The following is a 26008-nucleotide window of genomic DNA, read 5'->3' on the forward strand; positions in this document are numbered from 1 at the left end:
CGAGCCATCCTGACTTGAACCCCCTCTTCCTGTCGTACATCCCCTCGGTGGTGACCTTTACATTCCTCAGAGATTACAGGATGGCAAAGGTCTGGGTCGGTTAGAAAGAACTGGGTTATTTACATAACTTCTGATTTTTCTTCTCAACGAGCCCGATTGGATCGTAAAAGCTTGTCAAACCTCCACTGTGGTGTTTCTTAATCCCGCTCCTCTTTCCCACCTCTCCCCAACAGCCACCATGTCGGATGCGGACAAGTTTCTGTACGTGGACCGCAACCTGGTCAACAACCCGCTGGCGCAGGCCGACTGGGCCACCAAGAAGCTGGTATGGGTGCCGTCGGAGCGGCTGGGGTTCGAGGCCGGCTCCGTGAAGGAGGAGCGCGGAGACGAGTGCATGGTGGAGCTGGCGGACTCCGGCAAGAAGATCCGAGTGAACAAGGACGACATCCAGAAGATGAACCCGCCCAAGTTCAGCAAGGTGGAGGACATGGCTGAGCTGACCTGCCTGAACGAGGCGTCTGTGCTGCACAACCTGAAGGAGAGATACTACTCTGGACTCATCTACGTGAGTATGGAGCAGTTTTCTAATAATGGTGTCATGGTTTCCTGCCTCTGCTGATCTCATGCAGAGAAAACTGGCCTCACACACCCTCAGGTAGTACAGATAGAACATGGAGTGGAAAACAATAGAATATAGAAAGATTAAAGATTTAAATTAATATGTACATGTGTGGGGGGGGGGGGGGGGGGGTTTCTCTGCATATGTGAGAAGATCCGTTTGGTTGGTTGTAATCTTGGATATGTGTTTGTGTATTCACGAGTACATGTGTGTATGGCTGTACGTGTGTGTGTGTGTGTGTGTATGTATGTATATTTTTATATATGTGTGTATGTAGGTACGTTTGTTCATGTGTCGTTTTCTGTACGTGTGTAAACATGAGTCCATGCGAGTGTGTATGTTTGTGTGTGCGTGTCAGGATGAGGGAATATATATCATAAAGTACTAAATTTGTGCGTCTCCACACGGATTACCGTAATTTCTGGACTAGAAGCGGCTACTTTTTCTCGCGCTGTGAACCCTTCGGTTTAAACAAGGACTCAGCTAATGTATGGATTTTTATTGGTTAACGAGCTTCATGCCACCAATACATCAGTGATGCGTTCAGGTGCATCGTGTCACTCAACCTTTCTTTTTTTTCTTCTTTTTAAATTTGTTGAGTGCGGCTTATATTCAGGTGCGGTCAATAGTCCAGAAATGACGTTCGTTTGTTCTCACACATTGACTCCCACTGTTTACATGATAATCTGTGTGAAGCTGCAGTCAGATTACGAAGGATTACAAAGGTAGTAGTATGTTGGATTACACATTTCAGTGGCTCCAGTGTAAAGTTTAGAGGATTCGGTTAGTTGTTAAAAAAAACCAAATAACTGCCTTTTGTAATAGTACAGTACAGTCGTATTACAGTAAGAGATGTACAGGATTACAATACTCTGCTGTCACTTCCTCGGACACAAAACAGTTGGCTTATCTCCAAATGTGCTCATCCCCATTATCTGGTTAGTCCTCCATTGTTAAGAACGACCCATTGTGTGCAGAGAATGTGCAGCCTGCTAACGTGCTCCTGGTATTTCAGCGATGCTGTCGACCCATTGTGTCTCCTGTGTATTCCCTCGCTCTCCCTGTTTGGAGTTATCTTGTAAACAGGAAGCCGACGGGAACAATGCCGTCCAGAACTGAAGAGATGTGAGAAACGGGTTACGGGAGGGAGGGAGGGAGGGAGGGAGGGAGGGAGGGAGGGAGGGAGGGAGGGAGGGAGGTTCTTACACAAATGGACATGGAATGTAAATCATGTCGTAACTGCTGTTACTGCCCCTGTAATTAATGTCGTTTACCCTCATTTTCTGGGCTGGAAGTGATTTCTGCTCTCTCGCTTTGTGACCCCCGGTCATATCAACACTCCTCGCCCCCCCTGGAGATTCAGGCTTGAGTGACTGCAGGCTCCAAGAGTCTCCAAATCCACCGTCTCTCGGGGGGGAGATGCTTGGTACAGAGATGCTGGGAAGCCGGCGCCGGAATGCAGCGCGGGGGGAAAAAAACACTCTTGAGTTATGTTTGGAGATATGAATCAGATACAAAGAACAAAAGTGACACTTTAGTAGATTTCATGGAAAATGGTGCAGCGGGGATTTCGTGTTCCGATGGTTCCGTGTAGATGTGTGATATTTACGAGCTGGCCAACCTGTCGAGCAGCAGCCGAGGTCAGTTTAAACTTGCAGCAGCAGCAGGGTGGGGTCAACGTTACGTAATGTAGGAGGGAAACTAATCAAGAGTTCATGAGAAAGTTGGGATGGGAACGGCTCTCTGAAGAGGGAATGCAGAATTCACTTTATCTGCTTTTTGGGGGTTTTTCACGGTTGATATCGCAGTCATTACTGTGTTGGGTTGATTCAGCATGTATACTTCCACCACACTGATTAGGATCCTACAAACTTACATAAAAACATATGATTGACTGCAGAGACCCGGGTTGTGGGAGTCTGGCTATCAGATAGCTCAGTGACTGTCTGCAGACCCCTAAAAGGAAGCAGTCGCTCTCATGCATATTGTTCCCTGTTAATTCTATTGTAGTCTACATTTTGTACGAGAAATCGCTCTATGAATATCAACCAAAAAATGCATTAATTGTCCAGAATTCTTCTAAATGTAGGAGTTGGTGTTGATATATATTTTCTACACCCCTGAGGTTCCAGGCTGGATATGAGCAACATGTGGTCACCTTCTGCCTTCATGGTCCTTAACAGTGTTTCCAAAAATGATCATGTATTTAAGCCCAATTTCATTTCCAATATTTTACTTAATGTTAAATTAAATGCCTTTTAACATGTAAGATGTCAAATTCACTTTACCTCTGGGGACACATGCTGTGCAATTTGCTCTCAAGTGGGCCGGAACAGTAAATAATAGCATTATAACCTATAAATAACTAAAACTCTAAATCTTGATCTTTCTTTTAGTGCAATAAAATATTAATATATCATTAAGAAGTTTACATTTAATGAACTATCCCATTACAACACATGACAAGCCTGAAATTTGAAAAAATAAAAAATAAAAAATCTGCAATTCTTCCAATATCATGCCTCAGTACACCGTCACAATGTACTTTTTCTTTTTCACTATTTTCGTCTTGAAAGGCATAAAACATTTAGCTGGAACAAAAACAAACATATTCTGAATATGCATTCTATAACTGAACAGAATATCATTCCTGCATCTGTCTCGTAATCCTGATCACCTGACTAAAGAGCGCCCCTGGTGGTCAAATAATTGCACTGCAGCTGGTAGATTTCATTTTGCTGCTGCTTGCAGTCTGACAGGCTGCTTCTGGCCGGACGTCCGACACCCCAGATGGAAATAATTATAAATATCATGATCTCATGAGCTCAGTTTGGTGAAATTAGTAGCTTAGATTCTCATTCATTGATAATCGTACAATTTGGATCAATGAATATACTTAAATATTTAAGGTGAGTAGTGAAAAGAGAAGAGTAGTAGTTTTTTTTAGATTTTTATTTAGGATTCAGTCTGAAGTGATAAATGTTGAATCTTTAATTCCCGCCTTTCACCCCCTCAGACGTACTCCGGTCTGTTCTGCGTCGTCATCAACCCCTACAAGAACCTGCCCATCTACTCGGAGGAGATCGTCGACATGTACAAGGGCAAGAAGAGGCACGAAATGCCGCCTCACATCTACGCCATCACCGACACGGCTTACAGAAGCATGATGCAGGGTAAGTCCTGGATCCAGGCAATAAATCAGACTTTTTATTCGGGTTTATTTCACTGGCCCGGGACTGTTTTTAAAAAAATAAAAATAAAAAGAAACTCTTAAAAGCTGCATTATTGGCGAAGCGGCTGCTGAGTGGTTTGACAGAGCCGTAAAAGTTTAGGCTCCTCGGAGTAAAAGGTTTATTTGTGCATTCTGTAATCCTGGCTGCAAATTTACATCATTACCCTCTAGTAAAAAAACAATGTCGTGCAGGAGAGACGTGAGTAAAATGAGAAGGCACAAAGCAGAAATGTGTGAACCGAGTGTTTGACTGGGACTCGTGCAAAACTGAGGGATTGTTCCTGGTTTGAATAAAGGCCGAAGCTCGGGTCGAATTTCATGGAAGGAAAGAGTGGAAAAGTTACGTAATACTAATTAAACATGGAACATCTTAATGAAGTTAGCCGAGGTGGTCAGTAACGAGGGATTACACGGCAAGAAAAACATTTCTGAACATGACACTGCAAAAAAACATTAGTTTTACCTTCATTTCAGCAAGAAATACCTTTGAATATTGTATATTTTGCAGTAGAGATGCGGCGAAGGCAGAAGCATTTGCAGAAGTTGACATAAAACGTTTTTGGAAGCATAATGAAACACTGAAATAGATAAATGTGTTGATTTCATCACCTAAAATAAAGATTTAGGCTCTTTTTTCAAGTGAAAATGCAAACTGTTGGTAGCATTTTGTGTCCCGTTTACACCACTGCGTAACGGAGTCACTTAAAACACAACTTTTTCGAAACGGCTCCAAAGGTGGAACTTTTTAAAAACAGTCTCGGTGGAAACAGGAGGAGCAGTCCAACTTCATTGTCTGTCCATCGATACCGTTGATACCGTGGTGTTCTGTGTGCTCCTGTGGTTTCATTACAATAACAAACAGCACCCTCTAGTGGCCCAGCATGTGAACTGCATCGTTTTCAGGGTGCTTAATTGCACACTTTGTAAAGTATATTTCGTGAGCGTTTACAGTCTTCTTGGGCAGACGTGTGAGACTGTGATGGTTGTATTTAGGAGATTTGCATGTTTACCGCACTGTGCGTCCACCTCAAGTTAAAAATGGGAACTGCGTGCCGTTTATTGAGTTTGTTCTAAAAGTTTTTGAATTTTAAGGCATTATCTGAGAACTCGTAGACATAAAATGTCCCCATGGCTGCACTTCAGGACATCTGGGTTAGAGGCAAGAGTCAGATGGTTAGGGTTAGAATTCGAGAGACTCCTCTAGAAGAATGAGACTTCAGCTGAAGTTTGCTGAAACTGCAAACAAGAACGACTTTTCTCTCGAAGGAAACTAACGTCAGTTCAGTTTGACTCGCCTGAATGTTCAAGTTGACTTTGCTCCTCCTTTGATCTCACAAACGGCGCCCGTTTTGCCGGGACTCCTCATTCGTCGCCGACTTTCAGAGCAGCGATTAAGTCGAACGGATGTCCTACCTAAGCTCTGCTAATGCACACTTCCTGTGTTGTCCAGGCGCTCTACCTTTTTGCCACATCACTCCGTTTCTGCAGAGCGTTTGTCTCGCCGCCGCATCGCTGCTCTCGTGTCGCACGCTGACTCACGGTGGTCTCAGCAAAGTGCCCCGGCCACATTTCAGCAGCAGTAATTAACCCGTTGGTTAGAAGTCTTCACAGTCACAGGAAGCCGGATATTGACTTCCTGTCTGTGGGCTTGGTGCATCCTGTTGAGTGTGTGTGTGTGCGTGTTGCAGTGATAAGGTGCTGCTCTGCACAGGTTACATAATCCACATCTGGCCTTGTGTGTTGCAGATCGCGAGGACCAGTCCATTCTCTGCACGTGAGTTTCACATCTTCCAGTCCAGCTGATCACCTGAGACGTCGGTCAGAAGTTTGTTCGTCCTCTGTGACTGATTCTGTGTTTATTCAGAGGAGAATCTGGGGCCGGTAAAACGGAGAACACCAAGAAGGTCATCCAGTATCTCGCTCACGTGGCGTCTTCCCACAAGACCAAGAAAGATCAGGTCAGTCCTGCCTCACGTCTGCACACCTGGAACCCCCCCCCCCCGCCCCACCTCAACGCCCACCCCACCGCTGAGAGGTGGAGGGAACACGGGACAAGGCCCCGAATCTGAATTATTAATACATTAGTACAGTAGTATGGACTAAAAACTCATTCCCACAAAAGACTAAACTCATTTTTAAACTGTCGAATGTACAATTTAATTGGACTCTTTCTTTCCTCAAATGGTAAAACTTCTTCAAAACAAGCAAGAACAAAATTAAACTTGATGAACCTGCAATTAAACATATACTTTTTTTTATAATTTACAGATTAATTAGGATAATATCAAACAGAATAAAGCTTAACTGCCTGAACCATCACTGAGTCAAGTAGGAATTATACAAGAAATTCCCCAAGGGATTGATAAAGTATTGTTAATGTAACCATAAGAGGGATTAAAGTGTAAAACTTATTGGTAATAATCATCACATGTATTGGAAATAAATTCTCACATCATTCTGATAACGGAATGAACATTTTAGTGTTTTCACTTGGGATGCACCGACACCGGGGCGAGTACTAACCTGATGATGCCGAGTATCAATATGAGTATTTATTAAATCACAATAAGTCTGATTTATGCTCCAATCACAAACTACAAGCTAAGGCTCTGCGTCGACGCTACGTCCCCTCCAACAGTCTTGAAGGTGAATTTTGGCAGAATGTAAGTTACTTTAAAGAAGCTTCAAACCGCGGGAATCGCTCGCATTCTCTTCTCTTCCTGTGCTGAGTGATGTCATGTCGTACTCGCCGGGTTATACTGGAGATCTTTCACGAGTACGCAGTGCAGTATCGGACCTGCTATCGGTATCGGTATCGGTGCATCCCTAGTTTTCACTCCCTGCTGGTTAAATGTAACTTCAATCCTTCGTTATTCTCAGTTTTCTCTGTGGGTCATCAGTCACTGACTGTGATCCAGTTTTGGTTCTGGTTGTTAATCTGTCAGTACACAGTCGTGTCCCTGCAGTAGGTTTTGGTTTTTTTTGGCCTCGTGGCTCAGCAGGCTCAGAGAAACAGCGCTGCAGGTCTCCATGTCTTGAGGAGAGACCTGCGCCACTGTCCTCTGTCCTGTGATGGCCGCCGCCGCCGCCCGCCGCCCTCCGGGGCGCCAACGCCACGTCTCTCGGCTCCATTTTGTTGAGCTTGATGTATTTCTCTCTTCCCATCAACAGAGCTCGGTCTTCACACATGTGAGTTAACTCTTCCCCCCGATTCATTCACTCTTCCTCCCCACCTGCTTCTGTCATCGTTCTCCTCCCCCTCCCCCTCCCCCTGCCCCCCCAACGCCCCCCCCCCCCCCCCCCCCCCCCCCCGCACTGGAGGCGCATTGTGGGAGGCGCAGAGGTGACATTTCTTTGCCAGCCAATAGGAAGCGGGGAGGAAGTTTTGTTTGCAGCTCATTGACAGCCGAAAAAAAGAGAAAAATTCAGCCAGACAATAGGAGGATAAGATTAAAGGGGGGGTTTGGGGGGGGGGGGGGGGGGGGGGGGGCAACAATTCTGGGTTAGATGAAAGTTTTTTGGTCTTAAATTTGTCTGGTTGAATTTTTTTTAATAACTCGTTTGCACCCGAGTCGCTTGTCGCTCTGCGTGTGTGTGTGTGTGTGTCTGTGTGTGTGTGTGTGTGTGTGTCTGTGTGTGTGTGTGTACACACAATACAAAATCATCAGGATTCCTTCGGGGGTTGGGCAATAATTGACTTCAGTTACCCTCAATTTGATCAGATTTGTCTGTCTAACAATTTTTGTATTTCCTGTGTGGTCCTGGTTTGATCTACCGTTACCAAACTCCAGGACATTTCAAGTGACGCACAGCTTTAAATCCTCGCCGGCGTCTTAAAAAAATAACTTCCTCTCCCACAATGCATCTCTTTGGACTTGCAAAATATTGACATCCTGGCGCTGGATTCTTGTCTCCGGATCAGTTTTTAATTAAAGCAGCGATTGAATAGAAGATTAACCAAAAAGAATCATTGCAAATGGAGGCAATTCAAAACCATTTAATTACACTTTTTATATCTGTCCAGGTACACACACATATATATATATATATCTATATATGTATATATATATGCAGTAGATGTTATTCACCTTATCGTTTGATCCTGAGTTTACATGATTGCGTGACATCAAAACTACAGGCAGCGGTGTCTAACTCCACATCAGAATCTCTACATTCATACACAATCCTGATTACAAGCACAACACAGGACCCGAGCGACACTCCTGCTCTGAACTGTACAAACGCCGCGCCGCTTCATTCACACGCCTAAACCACTCATTTCCAGCCTGACGGACTCACGCTCTCTTTTTTCTGCACATTCCCCAGAGGTTCTCCGCCTCTCTTCTTCCCTTTGAATGCTGCAGAAAGTTTTAGACGATAGTTTCTCAATAACGGAAAGCCACTGCCTCAATATTGGCTCCATCGCCCAACCCTACCAAACACATGTCCATTTATATGGACACACAGGTGAAAGTGTGGCGTTCAGTTCTGTGTGAGGGTTAAAAGGTTTGTGTCCTGTGTGTGTGTGTGTGTGTGTGACTGAGTTATTCCTCGGGGTGACGGGTTCTTGATGACAGTGGTGGTGTTTGTGTTGGTTTTTTTTTGGGGTGTTTTGCTGATTCGGTCACTAATTATATGTCGGGGTGAAATGCTTTAATGTGTGTGTGTTTTTGTGTGTGCATCCCGCTTTCCTTTTTTTTATTGCCCGGTGTTGAAATGTTTTGTTCTCCACCTCATCACCAACGTAAGTACATCACCGATGAATCATCAGTTTGAGGAGAAGCAAAGACGTTTAATTCAGCATGGAAGCAGTTTTTCATCGGAGAGACGTTCAGATCTGTTTTGACTTATAAGGAAAGCTGTATTATGTTGTGCTTTGCTCTTCTGTTGGTGTCCACCAGGGGGAGCTGGAGAAGCAGCTGCTGCAGGCTAACCCCATCCTCGAAGCCTTCGGAAACGCCAAGACGGTTAAAAATGACAACTCCTCCAGATTTGTAAGAACCGTCACAGTTTGTGATCGTTGACTAATAATTCAGTGGTTGTGACACTTTGGTCCGGCTCCCTCTTGAGGGGAACTGGAGAGATCGCAGGTTGGCTCCATTCTTTAACCTAAATTCAACAAAACTCAACGTGACTGATGCAACCGGAATGAATTTAGCTGGTGGCTTGGTGGAGTCTAGAGTGGAAATGGGGAAACTTCACAGCATATAGAGAGAAAAAGAAAAATCTGGTTGAATTAGAGCCTGTGATCGTCCTGAGAGACAAAGAGTCGCCTCGTTAAAAGCTGCATTTTCTGTCCTTCAGGGAAAATTCATCAGGATTAACTTCGACGTCAACGGCTACATCGTTGGTGCCAATATCGAGACCTGTATCCTTCGTAATGCGTCTGTGTAAAAGTTTTCATTAATAACTGGCAGGATTTTTATGTGCGAGTGTCGGATTTAGCTTCTTAACCCGTCGACCTCCAGACCTGCTGGAGAAATCTCGTGCCATCCGCCAAGCCAAAGACGAGAGGACCTTCCACATCTTCTACTACCTGCTCACAGGAGCCGGAGACAAACTGCGCGGTGAGCAGCAGAGAATTCTGGCCTCGTTCCAGCGCGTCGCCGATCATTTCAAATCAACCGGGCGGCTCATGATTCTCTCTTCATCTCAGCTGATCTCCTCCTGGAAAACTACAACAACTACCGTTTCCTTTCCAACGGGAACGTGACGATCCCGGGTCAGCACGACAAGGATCTCTTCACGGAGACGCTGGACGCCATGAAGATTATGGGTATTCCAGAGGATGAGCAGATCGGTGAGCGAACGGCGGCTGCGGTTGAGCTTCATTCATCTTTCACCTCGACGGATTCAACACAATCACAGAAGTTCCTGTTAAACAAACGAAACATTTGAACTGATTCTGAAAATATTTACCACATTTTCTCTTTAACTTTGAGTTGACTGGAGCAGCTCCAACTTAAATACTGACATTTTTACTTTTCCCTTTTTTTCATTGTTTTCTTTTTTCATCTTTTTTAATAATAATTTCTTTTTGTTTGTTTTTCTTTTTCATTTCTCATTTTTTTTTTTTTTTTCCCTCTTTCATTCTTAGATTAAAATATTTGATATTTAAGCCTGGAAGTACTGGCAGTAGTAGGAACTATGTCATTGTGCTGAAGTGAGTCCCGGAGCTGCTTTTGGGAGAATGTTTCTTCAGTTGTCGTTGTTTTTGGTTTGCAGGCATGCTGAAGGTGGTGGCCTCAGTTCTGCAGCTCGGGAACATGAGCTTCAAGAAGGAGCGCCACACAGACCAGGCCTCCATGCCCGACAACACAGGTCAGCAAGATAACGGTTCACTGCGTATCTGGCTGCTTATAGAGAAAATATAAACAAGTATCGGCCACGGTGCTATTTCACTAGCATTCGGCTCATTGTTGACCTTTGCCCTCCTCCTCCACTCTTCCTCCTCTCACTCCTCAGCGGCTCAGAAGGTTTCCCACCTCATGGGCATGAACGTCACAGACTTCACCCGGGCCATCCTGTCGCCCCGGATCAAGGTGGGCCGAGACTACGTGCAGAAGGCTCAGACTCAGGAGCAAGCAGAGTTCGCCGTGGAGGCCCTCGCCAAGGCCACGTACGAGAGGATGTTCCGCTGGCTCGTCATGAGGATCAACAAGGCTCTGGACAAGACCAAGAGGCAGGGAGCCTCCTTCATCGGCATCCTGGACATCGCCGGCTTCGAGATCTTTGAGGTAGACGCGGGACGGGAACTTGGAGTGCAGCTCAGCGGTGTAGTTTCAGTTCAGGGGCCAGAGTGTAACGAGTGTACGTGATGGAAAATGTCTATTTCCAGAAAACCAAACAATAACTACCCAAACTGACTGCAATGTCGCCTTAAAGGCAATTTTAATCATGCAAAACACAGATAAATGTCCCAAAAAACCTCCTACAGCTGTTGCATTATGGGAGTTTTTTGCCCCGCTGACATCATGGCTTTCAGGATAACTTGAGTTAGCTCGTTGTCGTGGCAGCGTCACCGATATCTCAGCTCGGCTCTCTGTGTTGTGTCGCTACTCTTAAGAAGTTTGTTAAAAAACATTGTGTTTTCTTATTTTTCTTACAATTTGGTTTTGTAATTTGTTTAGCAGGACTCGAGCGTCTAACCGTCTAATGTCCATTAAAGCTGGCTGACGTCATAACAAAGACGTCTCATACAGCATAGCTTCAGTTGTGTTCATTATGTGAAGTTGCATTGAGGAGAAAACCGGTAGTTATAATGATTCCATAGATGTTCTAACAACACAAACCAAGATGCATTTCCTAATAAAATCCTCCTCACTAATAATCTCTGAAGAGAAGCTGATTCTTCAGGTTGTATTTTTCCGTGGTGCTGTTCAGCCTCGTCTGTGCTGCCGATCATTCAGTGTTTTCCTCCCGTCCCTGCAGCTGAACTCCTTCGAGCAGCTCTGCATCAACTACACCAACGAGAAGCTGCAGCAGCTCTTCAACCACACCATGTTCATCCTGGAGCAGGAGGAGTACCAGCGGGAGGGCATCGAGTGGAGCTTCATCGACTTCGGCCTGGACCTGCAGCCCTGCATCGAGCTCATCGAGAAACCTGTGAGACGCGCCAACGTTTTCCGGCAGGTTCTGATCCAGTCGAGACTCGCCACACTGTCTAACGCTTCCTCTGGCTCCTCCAGGCCAACCCTCCTGGTATCCTGGCTCTGCTGGATGAGGAGTGCTGGTTCCCCAAAGCCACGGACAAGAGCTTTGTGGAGAAGGTGGTCATGGAGCAGGGCACGCACCCCAAGTTCATGAAGCCCAAGAAACTGAAGGACGAAGCCGACTTCTGCATCATCCATTATGCCGGCAAGGTGAATATTGCTTGTGCCTGAAGAGTACGTGCAGATTATCATCGTCTCGTAGCAGTAAAAACAATAAGTACTGAATGTAAACTCGGCAAAGATATTCAGTCACTAAGGCCTGTTATCTCGTTTTGCGTGAAAATGTGAAACTTCCTTTGTGTTTTGAGAGACCGTTCACACGACAACGGTGCTCAGAGCCCCTGAAAACACAACTTGTTTAAACCCTCCGATTCCGTTGACGTATATATGGCGCAAACGCTGCTACAGTGCATGCGTACCTCGGCCGTAGTAAATAGTTCTTCTGCGCATGCTCAGTAGCTGGACAGTAAGAACAATGTTTCCTCGGTCGTGTCATGTCTATATTCTGTACTTTTATTTTGACAGTCACTGTATTAACAATCCGACTTGGTGGTCTGTCCACTAGAATCTCCATGTTCTCCTGTTGTTAATGTTTAGAGCTCATTGTTCTCTGCTGCATGTGTGTTGTTTCATGAACAAAACAACCATCAGCACCCACTAGTGGCCTGGCATGCTAACTGCATCGTTTCCAAAACGTTGCTGTGCAAATGCAAAAACTGCAAGGAAAATCCAAAAATCACTCGAAATGTCAGGCCTCAATCACATAGACAGTACTGACTGAGCTGGATTATGTTTGTAGTGTTGTATACCCGACGTGGCCACCGCCTCCACTGGTGTTTGTGTGTTGAGGTTATTTGTTGACGTCCGGTGTCTGACGTTGGTCCTCAGGTGGACTACAAGGCAGACGAGTGGCTGATGAAGAACATGGACCCTCTGAACGACAATGTGACCACGCTGCTCAACCAGTCCACCGATAAGTTTGTGTCTGAGCTGTGGAGGGACGGTGAGTCGAGGCCGATGTAACGTCCACTCGGGGGGGGGGGGGGGGGGGGGGACCTTTCTTATTGACCCTCTGGTTCATTTTTCTCTCTCTTTCGCTGTCTGGTGTGTGAACCTTTGTTTTTACCTTTGTTCAATCTCCATCGATTGCGTCCATCCTCTTCTTCTTCCTCCGTGTGGCCCCATTCTGTCCGTTTATTTTTGTATTGAAACGGCTCTCAGAGGTAAAGAATTGTCAGAGAGCCTATTTTTATCGGCGCTTTCCTATTCTGCACTCAGATTCAGGTGAAGGGGTTTCATTTCTTTTGTATTTCATCCTTCCGTCTGTGTAATCATGCTTGTTTCCTCATTGTGTCTCCCTTTCCCCCCCTCATCTTTCAAAAGATAGCACTGCATATTGAGTCCTGCAATAACAAAACAATCTTGACTCTTGTTGCCTCAATGAACTCTTCCTTTTCTCCCTCTGTGTAATAGTGTTGTTTGGGGACTCCTGGTGTTGCTCTTGGGTACTGCAGCAAGGGTATATATATATACTGCATGGGTGTGGTTTTGTTTTATTTTTGCCCACTGCATCCGCCAAAGTTTATGCACATTTGAATTCGACCATGCGGTTTTACACTCGGAACCAGCTGGCAGTGTTGAGAGATGTCCGATCCCTTCGCTCACTGCACTGGATGTGTTTCATGTCGTTATGGTGTGTGATTTTTTATTTTTTTTTTTCCACACTTCACTGGCTTCCCCGTCGTCATGCTCGCGAGCTCTCTTGTCCCTCCACGTTCACTCGTTGTCTGTGTGACATTTTCACTGAACCACCTCTTCTTCTCTCCTGGTGTCTGTTTGCCAGGAGGAAGCAGAGAAACATTCATTCCTCTTTGTGGTTGTGCATTTGGTTTGAATTTGCCTGGTTCCGTGTTCAGTTCAGTGAATGAAACCAAAGCTTGTGGCCTCCGGCGTAATGTTTTTGTTTTTTTTCTTCTTCTTCTTCTTCTTCTGTGTGTCGACGTCTCGTCCTGCCGTTCGTCCCTCAGTGGACCGCATCGTGGGCTTGGATAAAGTGTCCGGAATGTCTGAGATGCCCGGCGCCTTCAAGACCCGGAAGGGCATGTTCCGCACGGTGGGGCAGCTCTACAAGGAGCAGCTCTCCAAACTCATGGCCACGCTGAGGAACACCAACCCCAACTTTGTCCGGTGCATCATCCCCAACCACGAGAAGAAGGTGAAGACTCACGGAGTTGAAGTTGATAGAATTCATCCCACGGGAACAAGACTGTTACTGGACACCGGAACCTTCTGGGAAATAAACTGAGCAACCAGAGGATTTATTAGTTCTAATTTTATGGTTGTGCTGCTCATGATCATTTTCTGCAGTATTAATGGTCGGGAGTGGCTTTAAGCTCGTAGCAGGAGTCAGACGGGGCGGCGTCTCGCTGGACAACCTGGAAATGTTTAAAAGGAAATGCTTCAGAGCTTCCACTCCAGGAAATATGAGTTGATAGTACAAAGCGATCAGAGGCTAGTTTTTAGGTTTCTCACTCGAGTAACTGTTCAGAACTGAACAGAAGATCTCAGAAATGCCTTCAAACAAGAGATCATGAGAAGAGCAGTAAAGTAGTACTGATAGTAAAAATATTACCGATTGTAGGATTTCTTTTCTTATTTTCTGTGTATTTGATGTTGCACATATTTGCACTGAAAGAAAATTGTGACTTTATAATTAGTGTTGCTGTAACTAAACCAAAAAAATGTAAAGTTCATGTTGTGGATGAAAAAGCTCTTTCTGATCAACTGCTTGATGTCAGGCTGGTAAACTGGACCCCCACCTGGTGCTGGACCAGCTCCGGTGTAACGGGGTGCTGGAGGGGATCCGTATCTGCAGACAGGGCTTCCCTAACCGCATCGTCTTCCAGGAGTTCAGACAGAGGTGACAAATGATCGAATAACTCCTCTGTGCTTTTCTTTTTTCACCCTCCTTTGTAAGAAACATATTCAACATCTGATTCCCTGCTTGTCCCTCAGGTATGAGATCCTGACTCCCAACGCCATCCCCAAAGGCTTCATGGACGGAAAGCAGGCCTGCGTGCTCATGGTGAGGAAAACCTCCAGAATAATCCCCCGTCGTCTCGTCCCGCAAACACGTTGGTTCTTCAATGCTCTCCCATTCCCACACAGATCAAAAGTCTGGAGCTGGATCCCAACCTGTACCGCATCGGGCAGAGCAAAGTCTTCTTCCGGGCGGGAGTCCTGGCTCACCTGGAGGAGGAGAGGGACATGAAGATCACAGACATCATCATCAGCTTCCAGGCCTGGTGCAGAGGATACGTCGCCCGCAAGTACGGACATAACTTATGATCAGACTTCACCAATCAGTGTGTAGCTTAGTCTCAATATGAAGAACAAACAAATACAAGAATTAGATTTGTCTCACTCTTGAAGTCCTGACGTCACATAAACACATAGTCATAAAAACACAAGCTTGCTTCGACACACCTGTGACTTCTAAAGCCGTAACTGACTCTGTTTTCCTCTTGCTTTTTTGCAGAGCTTTTGCCAAGAGGCAGCAGCAGCTCACCGCCATGAAGGTGATCCAGAGGAACTGCGCCGCCTATCTGAAACTCCGGAACTGGCAGTGGTGGAGGCTCTTCACCAAGGTGAATCAGTCTCCTGCTCTATAAACCGACTGTTCCTCCTCTCTGTTTTCCTAACGCTCTCAATCTTTGTGTTCAGGTGAAGCCTCTGCTGCAGGTCAGCCGGCAGGAGGAGGAGATGCAGGCCAAAGACGACGAGCTGATTAAGGTGAAGGAGAAGCAGCTGTACGCTGAGGAGCAGATCCGCGAGATGGAGGATAAACAGCACCAGGTAAACTTCTAATCAGGCCACGGATCAAGCAACGAGATGCTTTGCTCAACCTGACTGACACCGAGTCCCGTGCTCCTTCCTTCCCGTAGCTGTCGGCTGAGAAGATGGCCCTGCAGGAGCAGCTTCAGGCGGAGACCGAGCTCTGCGCCGAGGCCGAGGAGATGAGATCCCGCCTGGCCGCCAAGAAGCAGGAGCTGGAGGAGATCCTCCACGACCTGGAGGCCCGCGTGGAGGAGGAGGAGGAGCGGGCCGCTCACCTGATGACGGATAAGAAGAAGATGCAGCAGAACATCACCGTAAGCAGGAAAAGATGCTTTCAGACGGCAGCTAAAGGTTTTCTCAGCAACGCCTGCAGGAACTTCACAAATCCACATGCAGCAACCGTTTTAGAAAACTCACAAGAAATTCAGAAGAAAGCTTTTCATGCAGCGATATCTCATCAGTACAAGCACACATGCAGCTGAAAGACAACCTGCAGCAAAATCTCATGCAGTCAGACAATATTCTCCAGCAACTCCACATGCAGTCACAAATACCATCTGCTGCAATCCCACACCTGAGAAGTCATTGTTGTTTTAAAAAGCAGGCATGGGCAGCATAAACTAGCGATTTAGCTTTTCTCTCTCACATTTAATTAAATGAGTTTTATGCCGTCTGACATTTCTGCTAATTGAGAATCACAATAAAATGGAAGTGCAAAACATCTGCTACCTACGTTAAAATGCAGGACTTGGAGCAGCAGCTGGATGAAGAGGAGGGAGCCCGGCAGAAGCTGCAGCTGGAGAAAGTGACTCTAGAAGCCAAGATAAAGAAGGTGGAGGAGGACGTCATCCTCCTGGACGACCAGAACAACAAACTCAACAAGGTGCGGATGAGAGACCGGGACCTGTTGTTGGTGCGATTGTTTTATCAGACTTCCAAACAACTTCATCCTACTTGAAAACAGGAGAAGAAGCTGATGGAAGAGAGGATCTCCGAGTTCACCACCAACCTGGCGGAGGAGGAGGAGAAATCCAAGAGTCTGCAGAAGCTGAAGAACAAACACGAGGCCATGATCACAGACCTGGAAGGTAGGAAGCTCCTCCAGATCTCGCCTGGCCTCGTCCTCTTTTTCTCTTCTCTGACTCTCAATTTGTCGTTTTCCCCCCCCGTCAGACCGCCTGCGTCGGGAGGAGAAGGGGCGTCAGGAGCTGGAGAAGAACCGGCGCAAGCTGGAAGGCGACTTCACCGAGACCCACGACCAGATCTCCGAGCTGCAGGCGCAGATCGCCGAGCTGCGAGCGCAGCTGGCCAAGAAGGAGGAGGAGCTCCAGGCGGCTCTGGCCAGGTCTGTGCACGCCGTCGAGGAGAGTTCAGAGATTTATTCACATCCATTCAGTGGAAACGGCCTTGTTTACGTTTCACAAAGTTCTGAAACGCTCTGAATTAAGAATATCTTCAACAAATCAACTTTTGTAAATAGTGTAGAATAAAAAGAAGAATTGTTTGTGGAACTCCAAACACAGAATCACCTTTTGGACCCTATTTGAGTCAAACAACATCTCTTTGAGCACAAAATCACATTGATTATTATTAGTATTAGAAAACTTAACTGTTTCTGTTGAAGCAGCTCTGCACACTGAGAAATAACACATAACTGACAAAATAGTAATTATTGACACGTATACAAGCCGAAATGACACCAGAAATACTTTCTGTGTGTGTGTGTGTGTGTGTGTGTGTGTGTGTGTGTGTGTGTGTGTGTGTGTGTGTGTGTGTGTGTGTGTGTGTGTGTGTGTGTGTGTGTGTGTGTGTGTGTGTGTGTGTGTGTGTGTGTGTGTGTGTGTGTGTGTGTGTGTGTGTGTGTGTGTGTGTGTGTGTGTGTGTGTGTGTGTGTGTGTGTGTGTGTGTGTGTGTGTGTGTGTGTGTGTGTGTGTGTCTACAAAGTGTAAGAATGAATACAAGCTGTGCAGGACTCATGGCGGCTGACGTTTGCTGCCTTCTTGTTTAGGATCGAGGAGGAGGCGGCCCAGAAGAACATGGCCCAGAAGAAGATCCGCGAGCTGGAGGCTCAGCTGTCGGAGCTGCAGGAGGACCTGGAGCTGGAGAGGCAGGCCCGGACCAAGGCCGAGAAGCACCGCCGGGACCTGGGAGAGGAGCTGGAGGCCCTGAAGTCCGAGCTGGAGGACATGGTGGACAACACAGCGGCTCAGCAGGAGCTCAGGTCAGAAACTCCCCGTCCACAGACCAGAGCTGGAGAAGCTCCAGCAAAGTGATTTCATCCATCAGGGGAAATAATGTCAATATAAACAGATCAATATACTATTACAACTGGATTGGTTCAGAATAATTTGGTATGAAGATGGTGTCTCAATATGAGCTGAACGCCTTCTAGTCTTTGTTCTTCATATTCCAAAATACCCAGTTGATTACATAATCATCTATTTTAAAACATGAATATTCGGTGGGAAAAATGCTCAGTTTTCTGAATGAAGTTATATATATATTTTTCAATCAAAAAGGTTCTGAATTCATATGAAAGCATCTTAAGTTTCATGTTTCTGAATTGACAAGCATCCAATGCACTTAAAGATGCTCCGATAAACATTTTTTTCTCATTTAGAAATGTGGTGAAATAATTGTAGCCTCGTCTGTCTCCTGTGCCGCAGACTCACCCCTCTTGGTTTTGTCCTCCTCAGGTCCAAACGTGAGACGGAGGTGACTCATCTGAAGAGATCTCTGGAAGAGGAGGCCAAAACCCACGAAGTGCAGCTGGCAGACATGAGGCAGAAACACAGCCAGGCCTTCAACGAGCTGAACGAGCAGCTGGAGCTGGCCAAGAGGGTAAGACGGGGAGAAGAGCCCAGCCTGAAAGCAGCCCAGTTCAGTCCCACGTCCTCACCCAGAGTCTGTGTCTGTGTCTGTGTCTGTGTCTGTGTCTGTGTCTGTGTCTGTGCAGAACAAAGTGTCGATGGAGAAAGCCAAGCAGGCTGTGGAGTCGGAGAGGAACGAGCTGACCATCGAGCTGCAGTCGCTGATGCAGGGAAAAGGAGACGCCGAGCACCGCAGGAAGAAGGCCGAGGCTCAAGTCCAGGAGCTGCTGCTGAAACACACCGAGAGCGAGCGGCAGCGCCTGGAGCTCGCCGAGAAATTCACCAAAGTGCAGGTACAGCATGGGCACCAGGGACGGTTTAGAAAGAGCATAAAGATTTCTAAATGAATATAATAATTTTGCTATAACAACTGGAAGGACTTAGAGAAGGAATAGGGAATAAAGAGCATAAATATAAGAAGTGTGAGGTTTTTCTAAGACGTACGTCTGTAAAAAGAATAAAAATAAGCTATTTAAGAATTTAAAAACATTTTGATTTGCTCGTCTTAGTTTTTTAATTGTGAGGAGTAGAAAGCAGCAAAGTTCAAAAATAGAATAAAACTTGTTAAAAGGTTTTACAATTTAAAGTTAAAAGTGTAGGAAGCATAAGAAGATTATGGATAATAATTAGATTGAGGAAAATATAAACCATAAAAATAGAGGTATTGCTATAAGAATAAGAAGTGGAAGTATTTAGAAAAGGAAGAACGGGAATAAAGAGTATATGAAGCATAAATATAGGAAGAATGATAATAAAGTATTGGATGAGCAATGTAAAGTAGAAATATAAAGTGTCAAAGTTTAAAAAGAGAATAAAATGTTGTAAAAAGGAAATGAAATGGAAATTGTAATCAAAAAGTATTAGAATTTGAAGTAAGAAGTGGAGGAAGTAGATTGTGGATAAGAATTATTAGAATGAGGAAATATAAACGGCTTCATACTGTTAAAAAATAAAAAACTAGAGGAAGTAGAAAATCAATCGGCGTAGCTTTCACAGTAAAACACATCATGGACACAAATATTAGAGTCAAAATATTTGATCCACTAAAAGTGAACAGTGAAGTGGTTTCTGCTTTCTGTAATACATGTATTTGAAGCAAAAACCTTTTCTTATCATAAATATTTCTTTATAAATAATTTAGTGCCGTCAAGCGATTAAAAAACAAATTGCTAAGAATTGCACAATTTTCTGTAATTAATTATGATTAGTGGCATTTTTTCCAACCTAAGACTGAAGCCTGTAATCAATATTTATTAATGGAAAATTATGGAATTATTGTAGACTCAACATCTGTAAAAGTATATTTATTATAGTTACATGTAAGTATATTCAAATACTTGCTTTTGGCTTTGGGTGAACAGTTTCTCTCCAAGTTAAGCAAAATCAAGTGTTTCATGCAGCATGTAAGACTTGAGTGTTTACGCTGAGTAAATAAATTCCCGAGTAAATAAATAATGAAATTTATTAGAATAAACAAAATAAATAACTTCTTCTTTTTTCTCTCTCTCTCTCTCTCTCTCTCTGTCTCTGTCTCTGTCTCTGTCTCTGTCTCTGTCTCTCTCTCTCTCTCTGTGTCTGTGTCTGTGTCTGTGTGTGTGTGTGTGTGTGTGTGTGTGTGTGTGTGTGTGTGTGTGTGTGTGTGTGTGTGTGTGTGTGTGTGTGTGTGTGTGTGTGTGTGTGTGTGTGTGTGTGTGTGTGTGTGTGTGTGTGTGTGTGTGTGTGTGTGTGTGTGTGTGTGTGTGTGTGTGTGTGTGTGTGTGTGTGTGTGTGTGTGTGTGTGTGTGTGTGTGTGTGTGTGTGTGTGTGTGTGTGTGTGTGTGTGTGTGTGTGTGTGTGTGTGTTGCAGACGGAGCTGGAGAGTGTGAACCTGTTGCTGAACGACGTGGAGGGCAAATCCATCAAGGCGTCCAAAGACTTCTCCTCGGTGGAGTCTCAGCTGCAGGACGCTCAGGTACCAGCTGCAGCTCATATTGAGGGTTTTGGGATTCTGCTTCAGGGAATTCATCATCCATGGTTCTCACCCTGCAGACCACTGAATCACTCCCTGTGAACCACAGGAAATGGTTCTTCTGTGTGAGGAGATGGACAATAACAGGCTTTGTTGTAATTAAGTGAACATTTAATGACATTGTAGTGACGTCTGTGTGAAGCATTTTAGTATTAATATTCAGAAAAATAGATGTTTGCTTCTCTTTAGACATCAGCTGCTCTGTCATTTTGTCATTTATGAGTTTTAATCGGTTCCCTTTTAGTCTTATTTCAACTTTTGCCGAATCCAAATAGTTTCTGCTTCCTCTTCTTAACCCATCAAACATGTCTGACGTTAACACTTTCCCGCCTGATTTCTTTCCTCTGGGGATGTTTGACGACAGGAACTCCTCCAAGAGGAGACTCGTCAGAAGCTGTCTCAGAGCACCCGCCTGCGGCAGCTGGAGGACGAGCAGAGCAGCCTGAGGGAGCAGCTGGAGGAGGAAGAGGAGGCCAAGAAGAACGTGGAGAAGCAGCTGCAGACGACCCAGGCCCAGGTAACGCTGGCAGGAAGTGACTCTGCACTCTCCACCTCGGATGTGTTCCACCTGACGCCGCCGCCTCTTTGTCCCCCCGCAGCTCGCAGAGCTGAAGAAGAAGCTGGAGCAGGACGCCGGCTGCCTGGAGACGGCCGAGGAGGGGAAGAAGAGGATCCAGAGGGAGATGGAGGCAAGCATCCAGCGCCTGGAGGACAAGTGCTCCGCCTACGACAAGCTGGAGAAGACGAAGACCCGCCTGCAGCAGGAGCTGGACGACGTGCTGGTGGACCAGGACCACCTCCGGCAGATCGTCTCCAACCTGGAGAAGAAGCAGAAGAAGTTTGACCAGGTGGGCAGAGGAGCAGAGCGAGCGCTCATTGGTTCGCTCCAGTTTGACTAGACTGTGGACAGGACTGACCGTCTCTGCTGTGTCTCGCTGTAGATGCTGGCAGAGGAGAAGACCATCTCCGCCCGCTACGCAGAGGAGCGCGACCGGGCCGAAGCCGAGGCCCGCGAGAAGGAGACCCGAGCTCTGGCTCTGGCCCGCGAGCTGGACGGTCTCATGGACATGAAGGATGAGCTGGACCGCAACAACAAGCTGCTGCGCGCCGAGAAGGAAGACCTGCTGTCCTCCAAGGACGACGTGGGCAAGAACGTGAGGAGCTTTCTCTCGGTCACCGCTGATCATTCTGATCAACCGTCGTTTTCACCCAGAAGTGACAAGCGACGCCTCGTCCGCAGGTCCACGAGCTGGAGAAGTCCAAACGTGCGATGGATCAGCAGCTGGAGGAGATGAGGACTCAGCTGGAGGAGCTGGAGGACGAGCTGCAGGCCACCGAGGACGCCAAGCTGCGCCTGGAGGTCAACATGCAGGCCATGAAGGCTCAGTACGAGAGAGACCTGGCGGGACGCGACGAGATGAGCGAGGAGAAGAAGAGGGCGCTCTTCAAGCAGGTCGGGAAGGAAACACACACACACACACACACACACACACACACACACACACACACACACACACACACACACACACACACACACACACACACACACACACACACTCACACACGAGCAGACGTGGGGATAAAATAGGTGTTTTTGGGGGTTTTTTTTACATTAAAGAACAATAATTAAAACTTAATTTGTCTTTTCTTCACTCAGAACACAAAAACTAAAAAGTTTAAATAATTTTTTTTAATTTGGTTAATTATGGTTTCTGGTTTGAAAAACATCTGATAAATATTAATATTCTCATAGTTAACGATGCTGTATTTTCCACTTTCATGAGTTATAAACTGAAAATGAAAGATACTGGAAATATTTCAGTTCCCGTGTAAAAATCTAAAATATTTAGATGCTTGGATTAAATTATTTGTATAGAAATGATTGAAATGTATTTAATCCAAGCGCACACACACATATATGTGGGAAAATTACTTTTCTATTGTAGTTTTAAGTAATCTGAACTAAATTACATCTTTTTTTTACGTATTTAATAATAATAAAGCAGAAATTGCTCAATTAAAGAAGCCGTTTGTTTGTGCCGGTGCAATGAAATGTAGATCCCAATACACTGATTTATGCAACATGAAGAAGAAGTCAATCAAAAGAAGGAAACCGTCGCTGCACGCTTCCTGTCCACAACTCATCGTCTAGTTAAATCAAACCCTCAGTTTTGTCCACGTTTGCTGGCGGAGGGAGGAGAGGATGTCGGAGCAGCTTGGTGGATCTGGTCTGTGCCTCCTGCAGGTGCGTGAGATGGAGCTGGAGCTGGAGGACGAGAGGAAGCAGCGCTCCGCCGCCGTCGGCGCCCGCAAGAAGCTGGAGTTGGACCTGAAGGAGCTGGAGGCCGCCATCGACATGGCCAACAAGAACCGCGACGAGGCGCTGAAACAGCTGAAGAAACTCCAGGTGAGTGGAAAGAAAAGAAGAAAACTGATGAGTGCCAGAGGTGGAGCCGGGTTCTCCTGGGTTTGACCCGTTCTGCTCCCCTCAGGCCCAGATGAAGGATCTGTACCGCGACCTGGAGGACACTCGCATGTCCAGAGAGGAGATCCTGGCCCAGAGCAAGGAGACGGAGAAGAAGGTGAAGAGCATGGAGGCCGAGATGATCCAGATGCAGGAGGTCAGTGTGCACACGTACATCGCCGGTTCTGAAACTCCGTCAGGTTCTGCTGCTGCTCGCTCACACCCGCTGCTGCTGCTGCTTGTTCCAGGAGCTGGCGTCCGCCGAGAGGATGAAGAGGCAGGCCCAGCAGGAGAGAGACGAGCTGCAGGACGAGATCAACAACCAGGCAGCCAAGAAGTGAGGCCACGTCGATGCTGGCGCCGCTGGAAGCAGCAAAGCCTCAGAGTGTCCTCACCCTCTCCCCTGTGCTCTCTCACCCTCTCCCCTGTGCTCTCTCACCCTCTCCCCTGTGCTCTCTCACCCTCTCCCCTGTGCTCTCTCACCCTCTCCCCTGTGCTCTCTCACCTCCAGCGCTCAGGCCGCCGACGAGAGGCGGCGGCTGGAGGCTCGCATCGCTCAGCTGGAGGAGGAGCTGGAGGAGGAGCAGTGCAACATGGAGCTGACCAACGACAGGCTGAAGAAATCTATGCTGCAGGTTGGCATGCTCTCACTGCGGGGCGGGGCGGGGCGGGAAGGCTCTCACTGCGGGGCGGGGCGGGGCGGGAAGGCTCTCACTGCGGGGCGGGGCGGGAAGGCTCTCACTGCGGGGCGGGGCGGGGCGGGAAGGCTCTCACTGCGGGGCGGGGCGGGAAGGAGCCGGCGTAGAATAGACCCAAGGTTCTCAGAGCAGAACCGGTACAACAAAACCTGCAAAAATAGCTTTTATTTCTGTTTTTCTTTTTCTACCATTTTGGCTGCAGTTTTTACGTTTAGAGAGTTTGAACTCTTTCACGTCACAACTTAGTGGTTTACTGTAAAAAAGGTTCTGGAGATGCTGGCTCAAGCTGTCCGCAAGTTATCACATTTTAAAATCGGCAAGATGATTACGTGACTGGTGTCTGCTCACAGATGAAGGTGCTGCAGGTGGAACATTGAGCTTCAGAATAACAGGATTGTGGGTTTTTTTTATTGTTTGTGGAGCAAAAATTGACGAATTTCGATGCTCGTAGTTGGAAAAAGTAAAGAAGAGTGAAGTTTACTAAAGAGTCATTTGTACCAGTCGGGCTGTTTTTGTACATTTTGCAAGAGAATGTGGGATGAAACTGACCTCCTCTTCCTCCTCCTCCTCTTCCTCCTCCAGAACGACCAGATGAACGTGGAGCTGGGCGCCGAGCGCAGCACCTCGCAGCGTGTGGAGGGCGCCCGGTCCCAGATGGAGCGGCAGAACAAGGAGCTGAAGCTGAAGCTGCAGGAGCTGGAAGGAACCGTCAAGTCCAAGTACAAAGCCAACATGTTGGCGCTGGAGGCCAAGATCGCTCAGCTGGAGGAGCAGCTGGACATGGAGACCAGGTCGGCCCACTGGACTGGACCCTCACTGCCCCCGGCCGGCTTTTATCTAGTTTTATTTATACATACTACGTACATACATGGATACATGTAGGGTCAACCGGACAAATTAGGGGGGAAATGAAAATAAACTAGAAATAAATAAAGAAAAACAAAGAAAAGCAATCAGACAAAACTAATAAAGTGAGAACAGAACAACTTTAAACCGATTCAGAGATAGTAAGTCTGTTTGTTGGAGTCGACGGTGAGGTTATATTATTTCATTTTCATATCTCGGAGCCATTTAGACTCGTTATTGGTGAATTGATCAAGTTCTGCTTTCCGTCCTGTACATGTGACTGACAGCGTCCCTCCAGCGGGGTGTGTTGGGAGGCTCAGCGAGCCACCGACGCCTCGTCGGGGCCTTTCTGCAATTTATAAGAGCACCAACTAGAAATATCTGATCTGCTGGTAGAGGCCAGGATTCCTACGAACAGAAGAATACGAGCGGGGATTTGATATCAGCATCACTTCAGATCAGGGGACTTCTGGTGTTTTTACTAACTGGAGCATCAGGAGAGGATCAAACACCAGAATGAAGGAACAGATCAATCTGCTCATTGTTGAAATTAGTGTAAATGTAATTTTCTTTTTTCTTGTAATAGCATGAAAACATCAGACATTCAGCCTCAACTCTCCTACGTTCAGCCGATTGAAGCTTAAAAAAGTGTAAAAACTGCTTGGAAATAACAGAATCAGCATTTATACATGGACCCACTCGGGGGGGGGGGGGGGGCAAAACCCTAACATTAAAAAACATAAAACATTAACAGTGTAAATAAGCTTTAAGAGGAGCTAAAGCTCATTAGGAGCTTTAAAAAAAGAAAAACTACAAATAGTGAGACTTTATCATTAATATTAGTTTATTCTACATTTTTCAAGAGAGTCAATTATATATTTCTGTATCTTTATACTAACTTTAAAACTTTAAGCATAAAAGTATCGTGTTTATTTATCTCCAATATTCAATCATCTTTTATGTCGTAAAAAAACAAAAAGTTGTTTTATTTCTATATATTCTTTGTGGTTTGGATCAACACATCTGAGAGCACATGGAGGATTCAGTAGTATTTTTCTTGAGTATTTCAGTGTGACAGTGACTTTTTGAAGGATTTGCATGTGAATGCTGCGGCTGACGGTTTGATTCCCCGGCAGAGAGAGGCAGACCGCCACCAAGCTGGTGCGACGCACCGAGAAGAAGCTGAAGGAAGTCATCCTGCAGGTGGACGACGAGAGACGCAACACGGAGCAGTACAAGGACCAGGTGAGCCGCCGGCTCCCCGCCAGCCTGCAAACTACGTCCATAGTCATGATGCAAAGACGAGCCGGCAGCATCCAGAGGACACGCCCATGGATTCTTCTTAATATTTTAGAAGGACATGAAAAGGACGAGTATAACAGCAGCAGGGGTCAAAATATGGAACTGAACCAACGATGAAATACAACAAAACACTAACATGAACCAAAAAAGCTTTTTAAATCAGATTTCCTCAGTAAAGAGAAGAAAGAAGAGCAACAGGTTCACCTCACTGCAATAATACGGAATATAATGGTGTAAGATATATTAATGCTTAATAACCATAATTAAAGGTATATATTGTAATAGAAAACATTAATTTAAATATTGCCACAATTTTATATATTTAAAATGTAATTGATAATAATATACTATTTAAATATCATTAATATTCATGTATATTTGTGTACGTATGTATAAACTTTATATGAAACTTGTGTATAG

The 26008-nt window shown here is 45.9% G+C and overlaps 1 protein-coding gene across 2 annotated transcripts in view; it reads left to right on the forward strand.

Moving 5' to 3' along the window:
• Positions 1-26008, forward strand: part of LOC308124161 (myosin-9-like) — a 47460-nt gene that overhangs the window by 18605 nt on the left and 2847 nt on the right. The window contains exons 2-39 of one of the 2 annotated variants that reach the window (XM_080487017.1): positions 234-565; positions 3636-3792; positions 5598-5625; positions 5716-5809; positions 7023-7040; positions 8753-8845; positions 9156-9219; positions 9320-9418; positions 9508-9651; positions 10077-10172; positions 10317-10588; positions 11283-11456; positions 11540-11713; positions 12452-12566; positions 13591-13778; positions 14362-14483; positions 14579-14648; positions 14732-14892; positions 15102-15210; positions 15287-15418; positions 15508-15714; positions 16146-16283; positions 16365-16488; positions 16574-16745; positions 17409-17621; positions 18097-18241; positions 18357-18563; positions 20117-20221; positions 20643-20795; positions 20878-21126; positions 21220-21432; positions 21519-21731; positions 22524-22685; positions 22771-22899; positions 22991-23079; positions 23254-23377; positions 24023-24231; positions 25423-25531. In XM_080487017.1, coding sequence (XP_080343143.1) covers positions 239-565; positions 3636-3792; positions 5598-5625; positions 5716-5809; positions 7023-7040; positions 8753-8845; positions 9156-9219; positions 9320-9418; positions 9508-9651; positions 10077-10172; positions 10317-10588; positions 11283-11456; positions 11540-11713; positions 12452-12566; positions 13591-13778; positions 14362-14483; positions 14579-14648; positions 14732-14892; positions 15102-15210; positions 15287-15418; positions 15508-15714; positions 16146-16283; positions 16365-16488; positions 16574-16745; positions 17409-17621; positions 18097-18241; positions 18357-18563; positions 20117-20221; positions 20643-20795; positions 20878-21126; positions 21220-21432; positions 21519-21731; positions 22524-22685; positions 22771-22899; positions 22991-23079; positions 23254-23377; positions 24023-24231; positions 25423-25531 — 5598 coding nt within the window. In that variant the 5' untranslated portion in view covers positions 234-238. The remainder of the gene's footprint in view (positions 1-233; positions 566-3635; positions 3793-5597; positions 5626-5715; positions 5810-7022; positions 7041-8752; positions 8846-9155; positions 9220-9319; positions 9419-9507; positions 9652-10076; positions 10173-10316; positions 10589-11282; positions 11457-11539; positions 11714-12451; positions 12567-13590; positions 13779-14361; positions 14484-14578; positions 14649-14731; positions 14893-15101; positions 15211-15286; positions 15419-15507; positions 15715-16145; positions 16284-16364; positions 16489-16573; positions 16746-17408; positions 17622-18096; positions 18242-18356; positions 18564-20116; positions 20222-20642; positions 20796-20877; positions 21127-21219; positions 21433-21518; positions 21732-22523; positions 22686-22770; positions 22900-22990; positions 23080-23253; positions 23378-24022; positions 24232-25422; positions 25532-26008) is intronic. The other variant, XM_080487018.1, reaches the window with a different exon arrangement.

Source organism: Lipophrys pholis (assembly GCF_963383615.2).
Source record: "Lipophrys pholis genome assembly, chromosome: 19".
Taxonomy (NCBI): Eukaryota; Metazoa; Chordata; class Actinopteri; order Blenniiformes; family Blenniidae; genus Lipophrys; species Lipophrys pholis.